The 17749-nt window shown below is 47.7% G+C and overlaps 1 protein-coding gene across 2 annotated transcripts; it reads right to left on the reverse strand.

Annotated features, from left to right (window-relative positions):
- Positions 1-905: 905 nt before the first annotated feature.
- LOC132780328 (prohibitin 1-like) lies at positions 906-1724 on the reverse strand. 2 transcript variants are annotated; one of them, XM_060783971.2, is made up of 2 exons: positions 1307-1724; positions 906-955 (listed from the first exon to the last, which is right to left on the reverse strand). In XM_060783971.2, the coding sequence occupies exons 1-2, from the start codon at positions 1722-1724 to the stop codon at positions 906-908; spliced, it is 468 nt and encodes a 155-aa protein (XP_060639954.1). The 2 variants fall into 2 exon arrangements, with proteins under 2 accessions (XP_060639954.1, XP_060639953.2); XM_060783970.2 differs by having other exon boundaries at positions 906-1724.
- Positions 1725-17749: the final 16025 nt, after the last annotated feature.

Consider the following 17749-nt stretch of genomic DNA (forward strand, 5'->3'; position numbering starts at 1 on the left):
GGGGAGTGAGTTCCCACTGTTAGCCCCAGCTTCTGCGAACCTAGAATTTTGAAAACATGCAAATGTGGGTGATATTGAGCTAGAATTTAGAGGCTCCCACCCAGAAGCGGACATGCTCCGAGACCCAAGTAGCACCTAGCTATTATCATGCAATAAGTCTTTGTTGGAAACCTTAAATCAAAAGGGATTTGCCTCAGGAAATGAACTTCTCAAGGCTTGTGTCTTGCTGGGGTCACGAAAGGGTGGCTTCCCTTATTTTATATACAAACACACACATAGGGGATTTATAAGGCATGCACTGGGGAGAAATGGAGGGAAAAGGAAATTCATATAGACCCATTCCACCCACCAAAGTCCATAGAGCAATGGTTCTCAACCTGGGGTCCCCAGATGTTTTTGGCCTACAACTCCCAGAAATCCCAGCCAGTTTACCAGCTGTTAGGATTTCTGGGAGTTGAAGGCCAAAAACATCTGGGGACCCCAGGTTGAGAACCACTGCCATAGAGTCCAATACTATGAAATCATATAGTCATGGGTAGATCAATAAGTACTGCTCTGGCGGGAAGGTAACAGTGCTCCATGCAGTCATGCCAGCCACATGACCTTGGAGATGTCTACGGACAACACCAGCTCTTCGCCTTAGAAATGGAGATGAGCACAACTCCCCAGAGTCGGACACGACTAGACTTAAAGTCAAGGGGAAACCTTTACATTTTTATGCCACAGTATTACAGTTTAAATACATGGGGATAATAAATGACAACATCAACTTTCAGAGGTCTTTTTCCTATCGATCTATATATTGAGAGTTTGTGAAAGAGAGCCGTGGTCTTTATTAAGTTATGGTGTCCCACTGTGAAAAGTTACAGGATTCTTTTGAGGAAACTGGGAAGAAGGAAAGGGACTTATTGGGGTGGGCGGAGGAGCTCTGCCTGTCCCGATGGCAGGTAGGTGACATTGCGGGACCGTGAGAGTTGGAACGCAATGTCTTCAGCGGCTTCCAGTTTCCGCAATTCGATGAGACCCTCTCCCGCCATCGCTAGGGCCTCAGCGATGAGCTCTGCTGCCTTCGCGTCTCCTTCGGCGGCGATGATGTCGGCTTTCTTCTGCTGCTCCGCCTTTTCCACCTCGAACCGGGCCCGCTCAGCTTCTTGCTGGGCCACTTGCTTCAGCTCCACGGCCTCCAGGAACTCCTTCCCAAAGGTCAGGTGGGTCAACGAAACATCATCCAGGATGATGCCGAACGTCGTGGCTCTTTCCACAAGGTCGTCGCTCACTTGCCTCGAGACCAGCTCCCTCTGGGTGATCAACTCCCCAGCATCGAAACGGGCCACAACGGATTTGAGGGTCTCCGTCGCAATGGAAGGCAACACTCGCTCGTCGTAGTCCTCTCCAAGGGTTGTGTAAATCTGGGGGAGCCGTAATATGGCTGGTCTGAACAACAAGCGGAGCGTGACGTCCACGTTCTGGAGGTCTTTGCTTCCGGTGGTTACGGGGATGTTGCGTGGGCGAGAGCGGCAATCAAACACAATGGGTTTCTGCACCCAAGGGATGAGGAAATGGGTGCCTTCTCCCACCACTACGTCCTGGATGCCCCGGAATCGATCAAAGATTACCGCCCTGTGGCCTGCGTCCACATTATAAAGGGCCCAGTTGACCACTCCGCCGGCCACCACCAGCCCCAAGCCAAACCTGCCCATGAACTCAAAGATCTTGGCGGCCATTGGACTCAAACTTCAGTAGACTTTCCTCATTTCAAGGGAAGCCATGCCAGGAAGGTTAGACTTGATCCCCGCGTAAACAAAAAAGAAAGAAAAAGAATGGGAAAAATCCCAGATATGACTTGGAGGACTTGGTAATGCTGTGAGGTCTGAGGTTATGACATCACCAAACTGCATCTTGTGACATCATCAGACACTGGGCCTTTGGTCAGCTTGTCTCTAGGTGACTTTGTCCACTTCTCTTTGAAAGACATCTTTGAAATCAAGTTAACAAAGTTTGGTGCTGAGAATCATAAAGCCTAGCTGTCATATCCGTGGAACTAATATCCACTGGCTTGTTTGTTTACTTAGGAATCCCTATATAAGCTGCACCTTTCCTTGCATCTCCTTACTTACTTAGGCGATCCCTTGTTCATTTACATTTTATTTATTTACTAGCTGTACCCGCCATGCATTGCTGTGGCCAACCTTCCCTCCCTCTTTCTTTCTCTCCTTCCTTCCCTCCCTCTTTTTCTTTCCCTTCTTTCTTTCTTCTCTACCTGTTTCTTTTCTCGCTTCCTTTGCTCTTTGGTTCGACCCTTCCTTGTCTCTTTCCTTCCTTCCCTTCCTCTTTCTTTCGTTCCTTCTCTCATTCCTTCCCTCTTTCGCTTTTTTATTTCCTTCTCTCCTTCCTTCCTTCTCTACCTTTCTTTCCTCCTCTCCTTCCCTCCTTGTTTCCCTTCTTCTTTCCCTCTTTCTCTCCCTCCTTCTCTCCTTCCTTCCTTCCTTCTCTTTTCTTTCCTTCTCTCCTTCCCTCCTTCTTTCCCTTCTTTCCCTTTCTCTCCCTCCTTCTCTCCTTCTTTCCCTTCTTCTTTCCCTTTCTCTCCCTCCTTCTCTCCTTCCTTCCTTCCTTCCTTCTCTTTTCTTTCCTTCTCTCCTTCCCTCCTTCTTTCCCTTCTTCTTTCCCTTTCTCTCCCTCCTTCTCTCCTTCCTTCCTTCCTTCCTTCCTTCCTTCCTTCCTTCCTTCCTTCTCTACCCTTCTTTCCTTCCTTTTCTTTCTCCCTCCTTCTCTCCTTCCTTCCTTCCTTCCTTCCCCTTCTTTCCTTCCTTCCTTCCTTCCTTCCTTCCTTCCTTCCTTCCCTCCTTCTCCCCCTCTTTCTCTTCTTCCTTCCTTCTCTACCCTTCTTTCTTTCCTTCCTTCTCTCCCTCCCTCCTTCTCCTCCCTCATTCTCTCCCTCGTTCTCTTCCTTCCTTCCTTCCTTCCTTCCTTCCTTCCTTCCTTCCTTCCTTCCTTCCTTCCTTCCTTTTCTACCCTTCTTTCTTTCCTTCCTTCCTTCTCTCCCGCCCTCCTTCTCCCCCTTTCACTCCTTCCTTCTCTCCTTCCTTCCTTCCTTCCTTCCTTCCTTCCTTCCTTCCTTCCTTCCTTCCTTCTCTACCCTTCTTTCTTTCCTTCCTTCTCTCTCTCCCTCCTTCGCTCCCTCCTTCTCTCCTCCCTCCCTCCCTCCCTCCCTCCCTCCCTCCCTTCCTTCCTTCCTTCCTTCCTTCCTTCTCCCTTTCTGTGTTTTTATGTATATGCATATATGTGTGTATATATGTGTGTTTATGTAAATATGTGGTTTTATGCACGTGTTACAATAATTTTTTTTGCTTTTTGCTTTTTAAGTCCCTTCTGCTGTGTTTTTCAGTGTTTTTATGAGTGATGGTCACTCGTTGGCCTGATAGGTGTCTTGTGTCCAAATTTGGTGTCAATTCATCCAGTGGTTTTTGAGTTATGTTAATCCCACAAACGAACATTACATATTTATTTATATAGATCTACAGTATTTATATTCCACCGTTCTCACTCAGTGTGGATCACAATGCACATATATATGGTAAACATTCAATGCCGTTTTCTAGGCATACAGATAGACAGACAGATAGAGGTATTTTTGGCATTTCCACTTTGGTGCCTGGAAGTTATGTTCGATTCCGGCCACAGGAGAGAGTTGTTGCTTCATCCACTATGATGCAGAGTCATTTGATCATATTTCCTCCTTGCTCTTTGACCGCTGGCATTTTTATGGTGTCATAAAATACCTCCCCGCTTTAAGTGGTGCCTAATTTCTCTACTCACAGCTCAGCTGTTTTCGCACTGCTTAGGTGGACAGTAAACTAGGCTTAACAGTCGGGTGCTTGTGCTTTGAACCTGTCACCTTCCAGTAGGCAATGATCTATTGCAACTGGTGATTAACCAGCTGCGCTACATCCTGGCTCAGTAAGATTAGGTATGATGCAAGTATGATGGCATTCCAAGTGTAGTGTCTTGGCGGTGGATACGTAGGTGACTGTGGAGCCCTATTCTTGACCTGCATATCCTTCCACAGTGAGGACATCGGTTTCCAAGTGGAGGGCGGCCCTGGTCAGGGTTGGCTTTGCGCTCCTTCCTCTTGACACATTTCTCCCTTTCACCTTCCATTCGAGCCTCTTCAAATTCCGCAGCACTGCTGGTCACAGCTGACCTCCAGTTGGAGTGCTCAAGGGCCAGGGCTTTCCAATTCTCTCTCAATGTCTACGCCACAGTTTTTAAGGTTAGCTTTAAGCCCATCTTTCAATCTCTTTTCCTGTCCACCGACATTCTGTTTTCGGTTCTTGGGTTGGGAGTAGAGTAACTCCTTTGGGAGACGGTGACCTTTGGGCATTCAGACGACGCGGCATTCAGTCCAGCGGAGTTGATGGCGTAGGAGCATCGCTTCAGTGCTGGTGGTCTTTGTTTCTTCCAGCATACTGACATTTGTCGTCCTGTCTTCCCAAGAGATTTGCAGAATTTTTCGGAGGCAACGCTGATTTTTCAGAGGCCTATAACAGGTTTGGGAGGACAATCGTTTTATCAACAAGCATCTTGGTATCCCTGTGGATGTCCTGATCTTCAAACACTATTACTCACTGTTTCAGGAATATGTCCACTTCAAATATGGGGATCATCCTGTAATAATCCAAGTGCCTTACAGTAGACAAGGAACTATAACATTGGTTGCTTAGAGTTTAGGAAAGCTACTTTTTGAATTGCAGTTCCCAGAGTCCCCCAGACAGCACATCCTGACTAAGAATTCTGAGAAGTGGAGATCAAAAATTTAAAAACCCAAAGGCGACTCTTACAAATCCTACACTTCGCTCTAAAAAAGTCCTTAAAACTGCAGTTGATCACTTTGTTCGAAGCTGCCCAGGGCAGTATATTTAAACAGATCCCCCCTTTTTTTTGGTTCTAACAACAACCTAGAACAGTGTTTCTCAACCTTCCTAATGCTGCGACCCCTTAATACAGTTTCTCATGTTGTGGGGACCCCCAACCATAACATTATTTTCGTTGCTAATTCATAACTGTATTTTTGCAACTATAATGAATCGTAACATGTATAATGTATAAGTAAGGTTATTAAGTGACCACCATAGCAGTCAGTCTCTGATAACGCTTTATTGTATGCACTTTAACAGCTCTCTATGCACTTTAACAGCTTAGACTAAATCTTTAGCACTTTAAGACCTAGTAATTTAAAATCTACTGCTACTTGAACCTAATATCCTACCTCAACCCTGTATCAACTCTGTTCCCCAATGTCAGCATTCCTCCCTTGGGGTCTGCTTATTGTGTTACTGGTGGACTGGGAGGACAATAGAGGGTGGAACGGGTGGGGGGATCCTGGAAGTAACACACCAGGAATAGGAAAGAATTGGACTGAGACTGAGTGGCAAAAGTATATATATAGAAGAAGTATATAGAAGAAGGGTATTCCACTGGCCGGGGGGCCCCCATAGAGCCCGTGACGGGGAGGGGGAGATACAGGAAAGGGAGACCACCAATTCGGCTAATTCGGCCTAGAAATAGTAAAAATTTTACAACCCAAATTCGGCCTAGGGAAAGAAGGAAAAAAAACTTAACCACTTGTAATCGGTCTCCTGACTTGGTAAGTGGGTGTACCCAGGTTGGCAGTCCCTCTGGGCTGAAGATGGTGCTGCTGAACGCCAGATCTGTCAACGGCAAAACATCTTTCATCCAAGATTTAATCTTGGAGGAACGGGCAGATCTGGCGTGCATTACGGAGACCTGGCTGGATGAAGCTGGAGGAGTTAATTTGACCCAGCTTTGTCCGCCAGGATTCTCCGTACAGCACCAGTCGAGACCTGGAGGGCGGGGAGGCGGAGTTGCGGTGGTCTATAAAAATTCTATCCCTCTGACCAGAGGCCCCATCCCACAGTCAACCAATTTCGAGTGTGTCCACCTGAGGGTGGGTGACCGGGACAGAATAGGGATTCTGTTAGTGTACCGCCCACCTCGCTGCACTACGGTCTCCCTACCTGAGCTAGCGGGGGTGGTCTCGAGCCTGGCATTGGAGTCTCAACGGCTTCTTGTGCTGGGGGACTTCAATGTACATGCCGAGACTTCCCTAGGAGGAGCGGCTCAGGACTTCATGTCATCCATGGCAACCATGGGGCTGTCCCAACAAGTATCTGGCCCCACCCACTGTGCGGGACACACATTAGATTTGGTTTTCTGTCAGGGATGGGAGCAAGGTGGCGGTGTTGAGGAGTTATCCACCTCTCCGTTGCCATGGACCGACCACTATCTGGTCAGATTTAGACTCACCACACCTTCTAACCTCTGCAGAGGTGGGGGACCCATTAAGATGGTCCGCCCCAGGAGGCTTATGGATCCAAACGGATTCCTGACGGCTCTTGGGGATTTTCCTGCCACCTCGGTTGGTGATTCTGTTGAAGCCCTGGTGTCTCTCTGGAATGGGGAGATGACTAGGGCCATAAACACGATTGCTCCGGAACGTCCCCTCTCAAGTAGCCGAGCTAAACCAGCACCTTGGTTCAACGAGGAGCTGGCAGCGATGAAGCGAAGGAAGAGGAGACTAGAGCGCGTGTGGCGTTTGGACCCGAGCGAGTTAAATCGAACACGGTTTGTTGCCCTACTAAGGGCATATGCCGTGGCAATAAAGGCGGCAAAGAAAGCTTTCTTTGCGGCCAATATTGCGTCCGCAAAGAACCGTCCGGCGGAGTTGTTTCGAGTTGTCAGAGGACTATTGAACCCCACCATTCCGGATGGGAACCCTGACAACTCGACGGCCCGCTGTGAAGCATTTGCTCGGTTCTTTGCGGACAAAGTCGCTTTGATCTGCTCTGGCCTGGATACCACGTTAACGGCAGTCTCTGAGGATGTAACACGAGCATCTGCTTGTCCGATTTTGATGGATTCATTTCAATTGGTGAAACCCGAGGATGTGGACAAGATACTTGGAGGAATGAGAGCTACCACATGCATCCTAGACCCCTGCCCATCCTGGCTTCTAAAGGAGGCCAGAGGGGGATTGGCCGAGTGGGTGGAGGTGGTGGTTAATGCCTCCCTTCGGGAAGGCAATATTCCAGCCAGCTTAAAACAAGCTGTAATAAAACCGCTGTTGAAAAAACCATTACTAGACCCCACTCAATTCGTCAACTATCGGCCTGTTTCCAATCTTCCCTTTTTGAGCAAAGTCCTGGAACGTGTGGTGGCCTCACAACTCCAGGTATTCTTGGTAGACACTGATTATCTGGATCCGGCACAGTCTGGCTTTAGGCCGGGACATGGTACCGAGACAGCCCTGGTCGCCTTAGTGGATGATCTCCGCAGAGAGCTCGACAGGGGGAGTGTGTCCCTGTTGGTCCTGCTGGATCTCTCAGCGGCCTTCGATACCGTCGACCACGGTATCCTTCTGGGACGCCTCGCGGGAATGGGCCTTGGTGGCACTGTTTTACAGTGGCTCAGGTCCTTCCTAGAGGGTCGTACCCAGAAGGTGTTGATGGGGGACAGCTGCTCGTCCTCACAACCTTTGTCTTGTGGGGTCCCGCAGGATTCAATACTGTCCCCCATGTTGTTTAACATCTACATGAAGCCGTTGGGAGAGATCATCCGGAGTTTCGGGGTGCGGTGTTATCTGTACGCAGATGATGTCCAACTCTGTCACTCCTTCCCACCTACTTCTAAGGAGGCTGTCCAGGTCCTGAACCGGTGCTTGGCTGCTGTGTCGGACTGGATGAGGGTGAACAAATTGAAGTTGAATCCAGACAAGACAGAGGCACTCCTGGTCAGTCGAAAGGCCGAACGGGGCATAGGGTTACAGCCTGTGTTGGACGGGGTTACACTCCCCCTGAAGACGCAGGTTCGCAGCTTGGGTGTGACCCTGGATTCATCGCTGAGCCTGGAGCCTCAGGTCTCAGCGGTGGCCAGGGGAGCATTTGCACAGCTTCGGCTCGTGCGCCAGCTGCGCCCGTACCTCGGGAAGTCGGACTTGGCCACGGTAGTCCACGCTCTGGTCACATCCCGCATAGATTACTGCAACGCGCTCTACGTGGGGCTGCCCTTGAAGACTGCCCGGAAGCTCCAGATGGTCCAGCGCTCGGCAGCCAGGTTGCTAACAGGAGCAGCTCTCAGGGAGCATACCACTCCTCTGTTGAGCCAGCTCCACTGGCTGCCAATTCCCTACCGGGCACAATTCAAGGTGCTGGCATTAGCCTACAAAGCCCTAAACGGTTCCGGCCCCACCTACCTCTCCGAACGCATCTCCTCCTATGAACCGACACGGACATTAAGATCGTCCGGGGAGGCCCTGCTCTCGGTTCCGCCTGCGTCACAGGCACGGTTGGCGGGAACGAGAGACAGGGCCTTCTCGGTGGTGGCCCCTCGGTTATGGAATGCCCTACCAAGCGACATCAGACAGGCCCCTTCGTTGCTGGCATTTAGGAAGAAGCTCAAAACCTGGCTCTTTGAGCAAGCGTTTGGCTAATCAGCGCAATGGCACACAGAATGACGGTAAACTGAACATAGGAACGGTATAAGGATATGAGACTGGATCTTGTTTGCGATCGAGGCATGGTATGAATGGTTGTGTGTTTGTTACTGGGTATGCTGTGTTTTAATTGTTATTGTTGTGGTAATTAATTGTGTAAACCGCATTGAGTCACCTATCATAGGTTGAGAAACGCGGTATAGAAATAAAGCAAATAAATAAAAATAAATAAATAACATAAATATCTGATATGCAGGATAGATTTTCATTCACTGGACCAAATTGGGCACAAATACCCCATACATCCAAATTTGAGGAGCCCCCGGTGGCGCAGTGGGTTAATGCCGGCAGGATTGAAGACTGACAGGTCACAGGTTCGAATCCGGGGAGAGGCGGATGAGCTCCCTCTATCAGCTCCAGCTCCTCATGCGGGGACATGAGAGAAGCCTCCCACAAGGTTGATAAAAACATCAATTCATCCAGGCGTCCTCTGGGCAACGTCCTTGCAGACGGCCAATTCTCTCACACCAGAAGCGACTTGCAGTTTCTCAAGTCACTCCTGACACGACCAAAAAAAAAATCCAAATTTGAATACTGGTGTAGTTGGAGAGGATTCATTTTGTCATTTGGGAGTTGTAGTTGCTGGACTTTATAGTTCACCTACAATCAAAGAGCATTCTAAGCTCCACCAACGATGCAATTGAACCAAACTTGGCACACAGAGCTTCCCTGACCAACAGAAAATACTGGGTTTGGTGGGCATTGAGCTTGAGTTTGGGAGTTGTAGTTCACCTACATCCAGAGAGCACTGTGGACTCAAACAGTGATAGATCTGGACCAAACTTGGCTTGAATGCTCAATATGCCCAAATATGAATATTGGCGGAGTTTGGGGGAAATAGACCTTGACATTTGGGAGTTGTAGTTGCTGGGATTTATAGTTCACCTGGTGGTGCAGTGGGTTCAACCGCTGAGCTGCTAAAGTTGTTGACCGAAAGATTGCAGGTTCGATTCCGGGGAGCGCCGTGAGCTTCCGCTGTCAGCACTAGTTTCTGCCAACCTAGCCGTTCGAAAGCATGCAAATGTGAGTAGATCAATAGGTACCGCTCTGGCGGGAAGGTAACGGCGCTCCATGCAGTCATGCCGGCCACATGACCTTGGAGGTGTCTATGGAGAACGCCGGCTCTTCGGCTTAGAAATGGAGATGAGCACCACACCCCAGAGTCAGACATGACTGGACTTAATGTCAGGGGACTACCTTTACCTTTTTACCATCAAAGAGCACTCTGAACTCCACCGATGATGGAATTGAACCATACTTGGCACAAAGAACTCCCATGACCCAACAGAAAATACTGGAAGGGTTTGGCAGGCATTGACCTTGCGTTCGGGAGTTGTAGTTCACCTACATCCAGAGAGCACAGTGGACTCAAACAATAATGGATCTGGATGAAACTTGGCACCCTCAATATGCCCAAATATGAACACTGGTAGAGCTTGGGGAATATAGACCTTGACATTTGGGAGTTGTAGTTGCTGGGATTTATAGTTCACATACAATCAAAGAGCATTCTGAACTCCACCAACGATGGAACTGAACCAAACTTGGCACACAGAACTCCCATGACCAACAGAAAATACTGGAAGAGTTTGGTGGGCATTGACCTTGCGTTCGGGAGTTGTAGTTCGCCTAAATCCAGAGAGCACAGTGGACTCAAACAATGTTGGATCTGATTGAAACTTGGCACCTTCAATATGCCCAAATGTGAACACTGGTTGAGTTTGGGGAAAATAGACCTTGACATTTGGGAGTTGTAGTTGCTGGCATTTATAGTTCACCTACAATCAAAGAGCATTCTGAACTCCACCAACGATGGAATTGAACCAAACTTGACACACAGAACGCCCATGACCAACAGAAAATACTGGAAGGGTTTGGTGGGCATTGATCTTGAGCTCAGGAGTTGTAGTTCACCTACATCCAGAGAGTACCTACATCCAACAGAGAGTACCTACACCCAACAGAAAATACTGGAAGTGTTTTGGTGGGCATTGATCTTGAGCTCAGGAGTTATAGTTCACCTACATCCAGAGAGGACACAGTACCCCATGACCAACAGAAAATACTAAGTTTTCCGATGGTCTTTGGTGACCCCTCTGACACTCCCTCGCGATCTCCCCAGGGGTCCTGACCCCCAGGTTGAGAAACACTGCTCTACTTTATATGTTTTCTGATGGTCTTTGGCGACCCCCTCACGACCCCCCAGGAGTCCCGATCCCCAGGTTGAGAAACGCTGGCCTAGAAGCTAGGCCAGGTCCTCAAAGCCAAATCCGTGACAGTCCAGGGAGCAAAAAAACAGTGGATTTACCCACAAGGCATCACACCCCGCCATGTTTTCCACTGCTGGATGTTGTCTCTCTTTTCCTCGACTCGAAGTAAGTTGTCTCTTTGGTGACTCAAAACACTTTGGAACTGTTGTCAGCCGCAGCGCAAGGAGGACTCTTGTTAGCATTTCGCTCCAGGTAAAAAAGGGATTTTCTCCACTGATAAATTCATATATTTATAAGCTATATATTTGCAGGAAGAGCAAGATAGAGACAGCAAGCCTGCTGTGGGGAGCGGGAGACAGAGTGGCATTTTCGATGGTTCTGTTTTCCATTCTTTCTTTCTTTTTCTCCCCCCATTTGGAGATTAAAGGAGGCAGATTGGTCCCTCTGGCACCGGCGGTATTGATGCCTCCTGCCCTTCTCCGGGAGAGAGGACTCCAGATTAGAATGGAGGCGAAGGAGGCTCTCCATGCCTCAAACCCTCACGTGGATTAGATCGCTTTTGGCGTGCATTAGCCGTGTGCCCAAAAGCAATATAATCCAGGTGGAAGATTTTAAAGGGTGGGACATAAAACAAGAGGCAGGGGCTGGAACAAGTCTCCCTTCTGATGCCTTGAGCTACTAAGGATAATGGAAAACACCTCTCAAACAGATGCAAAGAAATAGTAATATTCTGAAAATAATTTCTTTGGGTGTTTTAGGCTATTCAGTCTCCTTATATCTCCCAACCTGGCTTGCATCATAGGGTCGGTTAAGGGAGCTGCGTGCACCACTTCCCTTTCATTAGTGGAAAGGTGATATCTATTATTATTATTATTATTATTATTATTATTATTATTTGAAACACAAGATGAGTCCACAGCAGACACTCTGCTGGCTGTTGAATTGGATCACACGTCGGACACTTCCCAAGTGTCTAGGACTGTGTGATGTATCGGCGAATAATGCGTACAGATCCCAGTAAGGTGACCTTCTGCAGCTGGCAGTTGGTAATTTTGTCAGTGTTGATTGTGTTTAAGTGCAGGCCAAGGCCTTTAGGCACTGCACCCAGTGTGCCGATCACCATTGGAACCACCTTGACTAGCTTGTGCCAGAGTCTTTGCAGTTCGATCTTTAAATCCTCATATAATGTCAGCTTTTCCAGTTTATTTATTTTATTTCGTATACTTCTACCCCGCTCGTCTCAACCCCCGAGGGGGGACTCAGGGCGGCTTACAAAATGGCATAATTTGGTGCCTACACAAATACAATAACATATAAAAACAGCAATTAAATAGTTAACAATTAAAACAATTAAAACAACAATATATCTCACAGTCGATAGCCAATCTCAAGCACAGCGTTCGCCAACTCAGAGTCCATACTTCGTTCCACATTGTCTATTCCTATCCGTCGTCACCGTCCTTTATTCATCTGCCAGATTGCCCAAACGCCTGGTCCCACATCTATGTTTTTAATTTCTTTCTGAAGGAAAGGAGGGATGTTGCTGATCTAATTTCCCCGGGGAGTGAATTCCATAGGTGAGGAGCCACCACTGAGAAGGCCCTGCTCCTCGTCCCCGCCAATCTCACTTGTGACAGAGACGGGGCCGAGAGCAGGGCCTCCCCAGAGGATCTCAGACTCTGAGGTGGGACGTAGAGGGAGATGTGTTCGGACAGATACGCTGGGCCGGAATCGTATAGGGTTTTGTAGGTCAAAACCAGCACTTTGAATTGTGCTTGGAACTGGATCGGCAGCCAGTGGAGCTGACATAACAGAGGGATGGTAAGCTCCCTGTATGACGCTCTGGTGAGCAATCTGGCTGCCACCCGCTGGACTAATTGAAGTTTCTTCAATTGAACAGTCTTCAAAGGCAACCCCACGTAGAGTGCGTTGCAGTAATCTATCCAGGATGTAACAAGAGCATGGACCACCATGGCCAGATCCGACTTCCCAAGGTACAGGCACAGCTGGCGCACAAGTTTTAATTGTGCAAAAGCTCTCCCAGCCACCGCTGAGACCTGGGGTTCCAGGCTCAGCGATGAGTCTAGGATCACTCCCAAGCTGCGAACCTGTGTCTTTAGGGGGAGTTGTTTCTCTTCAATCCTGTTGTCACCTGAGATTGCAACATCGATGATCCATACTTTGTTTTTTAACACGATTGTGAGGTCAGGAGTATTATGCTCCAAAATTGTCTGTCTGAATCCGGAAGTCCCAGAGGAGTTTGGCGTGTTCATTCTCTGTAACTCTTTCCGGCTTGTGATCCCACCAGTTCTTTGTTTCAGGCAGATGGTATTTGTGGCACAAGTTCCAATGAATCATCTGAGCAACGGTGTTGTGCCTCTACTTGTAGTCTGTCTGTGCGATCTTCTTGCAGCAGCTGAGGATGTGAGCTATTGTTTCATCTGCTTCCTTGCAGAGTCTACATTTGGGATCTCTTGTCGACTTTTCAATTCTGGCTTTGATGGCATTGGTCCTAATGGCTTGTTCTTGGGCTGCCAGAATCAGGCCCTCCGTCTCCTTTTTCAGAGTTCCATTTGTGAGCCACAGACATGTTTTTTCTTTGTCAATTTGGTTCTGAATTTTTCCCAGGAACTGTCCATGGAGAGCCTTCTTTTGCCAGTTTTCTCTTCTGCTCTGGATTGTGTTTTTACGGTATTCGCTCTTTGTCTTTTGCACTTGAAGCAGTTTGCTACTATTGACTTCCCTCAATGTTGGTTCTTGACTGCCTTTCACATAATCTGCCAGTGCATGTTTCTCTTCTTCTACCATTTGTTTCACTTGCAGAAGCCCTCTTTCTGCCGCCTGATTTTCCGTATTATTATTTGAAACACAACAAGATGAGTCCACAGCAGACACTATGCTGGCTGTTGTAGTGGATCACACATCAGACACTTCCCAAGTGTCTAGGACTGTGTGATGTATCGGTGAATAATGCGTGTAGATCCCAGTAAGGTGGCCTTCTGCCTCTAGCAGATGGTAATTTTGTCAGCGCCAATTGTGTTGAAGTGCAGGCCAAGGTCTTTAGGCACTGCACCCAGTGTGCCGATCACCACTGGAACCACCTTGCCTGGCTTGAGCCAGAGTCTTTGCAGTTCGATCTTTAAATCCTCATATTGTGTCAGCTTTTCCAGTTGTTTCTCTTCAATCTTGCTGTCACCTGGGACTGCAACATCGACAATCCATACTTATTATTATATTATTATTATTATTATTATTATTATTATTATTATTATTGACATTTTTATACTGCCTTTCTTCAAAGACACAAGACCAGTGTTTTTCAACCTTCTTAATGCCACGGCCCCTTCATATAGTTCCTCATATGGTGACCCCCAACCATAAAATTATTTTCATTGCTACTTCCTAACTGTAGTTTTGCTGCTGTTATGAATCGTAATGTAAATGTCCGATATGCCGGATGTATTTTCATTCACTGGGCCAAATTTGGCGCAAATACACATTACGCCCAAATTTGAATACTGGTGGGGTTGGGGGGGGGGGAGATTGATTTTGTCATTTGGGAGTTGCAACTGCTGGAATTTATAGTTCACCTACAATCAAAGAGCATTCTGAACTCCACCAGTGATTAATATTGAACGAAGCTTAGCACACAGAACTCTCATGACCAACAAAAAATACTGGGTTTGGTGGGCATTGACCTTGAGGTGACCAATGATGAATCTGGACCAAACTTGGTACAAATACTCAACATGCCCAAATGTGAACACTGGTGGAGTTTGGGGGAAATAGACCTTGGCATTTGGGAATTGTAGTTGCTGGGATTTAGAGTTCACCTACAATCAAAGAGTATTTTGAACCCCACCAGCGATACAATTGGGCCAAACTTGACACACAGAACCCCATGACCAAAATTCACCTTGATTTGGCAGAGTTGTATTTCAGCTACATCCAGAGACCACTGTGAACCCAAACACTGATGGATCTAGACCAACCTGGCACACATACTTGATATGCGAAAATTTGATTACTGGAGAGGTCTGGGGAGAACTGACCTTCCTTTCTGGGAGTTGTAGTTCATCCAAAACCAGAGAAACTATGACCTCCAGCGATGATGGACCTGGACCTCACTTGGCACACAGAACCCCCATGACTAACTCAACCTACTGGAGGGGTTTGAGGGGACTGACTCTCCATAGTGGGAGTTGTAGTTTACCCTGCAGCCAGAGAGCACACTGAACCCCACCCATGATGCATCTAGAGCAAACTTGCCCAACATAACCAACTTTAAGTACTGATGGGGCTTTTCGGGGTTAACCTGGCATTATGTGAGTTGTAGTTCACCCACAACCTTATGCATTTTGTACAATTAAGAAACTGACTTTTTCAAATAACCCAGGCAATGCCAGGTACCCGAGCTAGTCATTAAATAAATAAACTATTAAAATCCCCAAAGTAATATCTAACAGTAGCAAATAATGAAATCTCCAAGTGAGTTAGAGCAATGTTGCCGTAGAAATAGAAATTACCAATAAATAAGTGTGTAATTGAATTAAAAAGTAAATAAGATCAAGTAAACAATAATTTAAAAAATCAACAGTGAGAGTTGGTTGCGGGAGTAGCTAATGTTAAAAATAAAAAGCATATCACAGAACCATGGAATGATACGTTTGGAAGGACCTTAAGGGGCCTCATGCACATGTTACCTAGCAGCAGCCAAGCCACTTCACCCCCTTTCTTTCCCAGAGACATCGCTGAGTACCACTTTACCTAGCGGCAGCCAATCCATGTTGTTCTCCCCCCCCCCCCCCTTCTGCTCTGGGCCTGAAAGGGGTGGTTCTTTTCGGTCAAAACCCTCAGTCCTTTTTAAATTGGATAACAAAGGGTCTGTGTGCCATGTTTGGTCCAGATCCATCAAGCCACGGAGGAGCCTTTGTGGTCCAAATGGTACTGTGACCCCCACTGACAATGGACCTGGACCGCATTTGGCACACAGAGCCCTCATGACCTAAGAAAAGTACTGGAGATTTTTAGGGGCGGGGAGGGGGGGAATTCACCTTGATTAATAGCAGTTGTAGGTACTGGGATGTATAGGTCACCTGCAATCAAAGAGCATTCTGGACCCCACCAGCAATGGCTCTGGACCTAACATGGCACACAGAACCACCATGACCAACTGAAAATACTGGAGGGGTTTGGGGAGAATTGACCTTCATTTCTGGAAGTTATAGTTCAGTTACATTCAGAGATACTGTGACCACCACCGATGATGGATCTGGACCACACTTGGCACACAGAACCCCTATGACTAACTGAACCTACTGGAGGGATTTGAGGGGTCTGACCCACCATGGTGGGACCTCTAGTTTATCCTGCAGCCAGAGATCACGTTGAACCCCACCAATGATGCCTCTAGAGCAAACTTGCCCAACATGACAAACTTTAACTACTGATGGAGATTCAGGGGGTTAATCTGGCATGATGTAGTTCACCCAAAACCTTATGCATTTTGTAAAATAAAAAATGACTTTTTCAAACAACCCAGTCAACGCCAGGTACCCGGGCTAGTAGTAGAAACAATAATAATAATAATAATAATAATAATAATAATAATAATAATAATGTGGCGCAAGCCAGTAAAGGTGGTCCCAGTGGTGATCGGCACACTGGGTGCAGTGCCTAAAGACCTTGGCCTGCACTTAAACACAATCAGCGCTGACAAATTTACCATCTGTCAGCTGCAAAAGACCACCTTACTGGGATCTGCACACGTTATTTGCTGATACATCACACGGTCCTAGACACTTGGGAAGTGTCCGACGTGTCATCCAATACAACAGCCAGCAGAGTGATCTTGTTTGCTGGAGACTCATTTTGTGTTTCAAATAATAATAATATAAAGTTGGAGGAACCCCAAAGGCCATTCATAGTGTAAAAAATGGACGGTACCTAGGTTGCTCACTGGAGCAGCGTACAGGGAGCATACAACTCCCCTGTTGCACCAGCTCCACTGGCTGCCTGTCTGCTTCAGAGCACAATTTAAAGTGCTGGCTTTAGTCTATAAAGCCCTAAATGGCTCCGGCCAGATTACCGGTCCAAACGTATCTTCCCCTATGAACCACCTCGGAGATTAAGATCGTCTGGGGAGGTCCTGCTCTTGGTCCCACCAGGGCCTTCTTGGTGGTGGCCTCTTGGCTGTAGAATTCCCTCCCCAGTGACATTAGGTCAATCCCCTCCCTCCTAGCCTTTAGAAGGAAAGAAAGTAAAAACCTGGCTCTGGGACCATGACAACAACAACAACAACAACAACAACAACAACAACACTTTATTTATATTCCACCCTTCTTACCCCAAAGGGGACTCAGGGCGGATCACAGCACACATATACTGCAAACAATGGGCGGCAGCTAGATTAATCACTAGAGCGTCATACAGGGAACATACCGCCCCCGGTGGCGCAGTGGGTTAAAGCACTGAGCTGCTGAGCTTGTTGATCGAAAGGTCGCAGGTTCGATTCCGGGGAGCGGCGTGAGCTTCCGCTGTCAGCCCTAGCTTCTGCCAACCTAGCAGTTCGAAAACATGCAAATGTGAGTAGATCAATAGGTACCGCTCCGGCGGGAAGGTAACGGCGCTCCATGCAGTCATGCCGGCCACATGACCTTGGAGGTGTCTACAGACAACGCTGGCTCTTCGGCTTAGAAATGGAGATAAGCACCACACCCCAGAGTCAGACATGACTGGACTTAATGTCAGGGACTACCTTTACCTTTTTACCACCCCTCTGTTGTGTCAGCTCCACTGGCTGCCGATCCAGTTCTGAGCACAATTCAAAGTGCTGGTTTTGACCTATAAAACCCTATACGGCTCCGGCCCAGCGTACCTGTCCGAACGTATCTCCTTCTATGTCCCACCTCGGAGTTTAAGATATTCTGGGGAGGCCCTGCTCTCGGCCCCGCCTCTATCATAAGTGAGA

This window comes from Anolis sagrei, chromosome X (genome assembly GCF_037176765.1).
Source record: "Anolis sagrei isolate rAnoSag1 chromosome X, rAnoSag1.mat, whole genome shotgun sequence".
Classification (NCBI taxonomy): domain Eukaryota; kingdom Metazoa; phylum Chordata; class Lepidosauria; order Squamata; family Dactyloidae; genus Anolis; species Anolis sagrei.

What these genes read in the sequence shown, in the direction of transcription:
- LOC132780328 (XM_060783970.2), bottom strand. Translation starts at nt 1,724, where the DNA reads ATGGCCGCCAAGATCTTTGAGTTCATGGGCAGGTTTGGCTTGGGGCTG.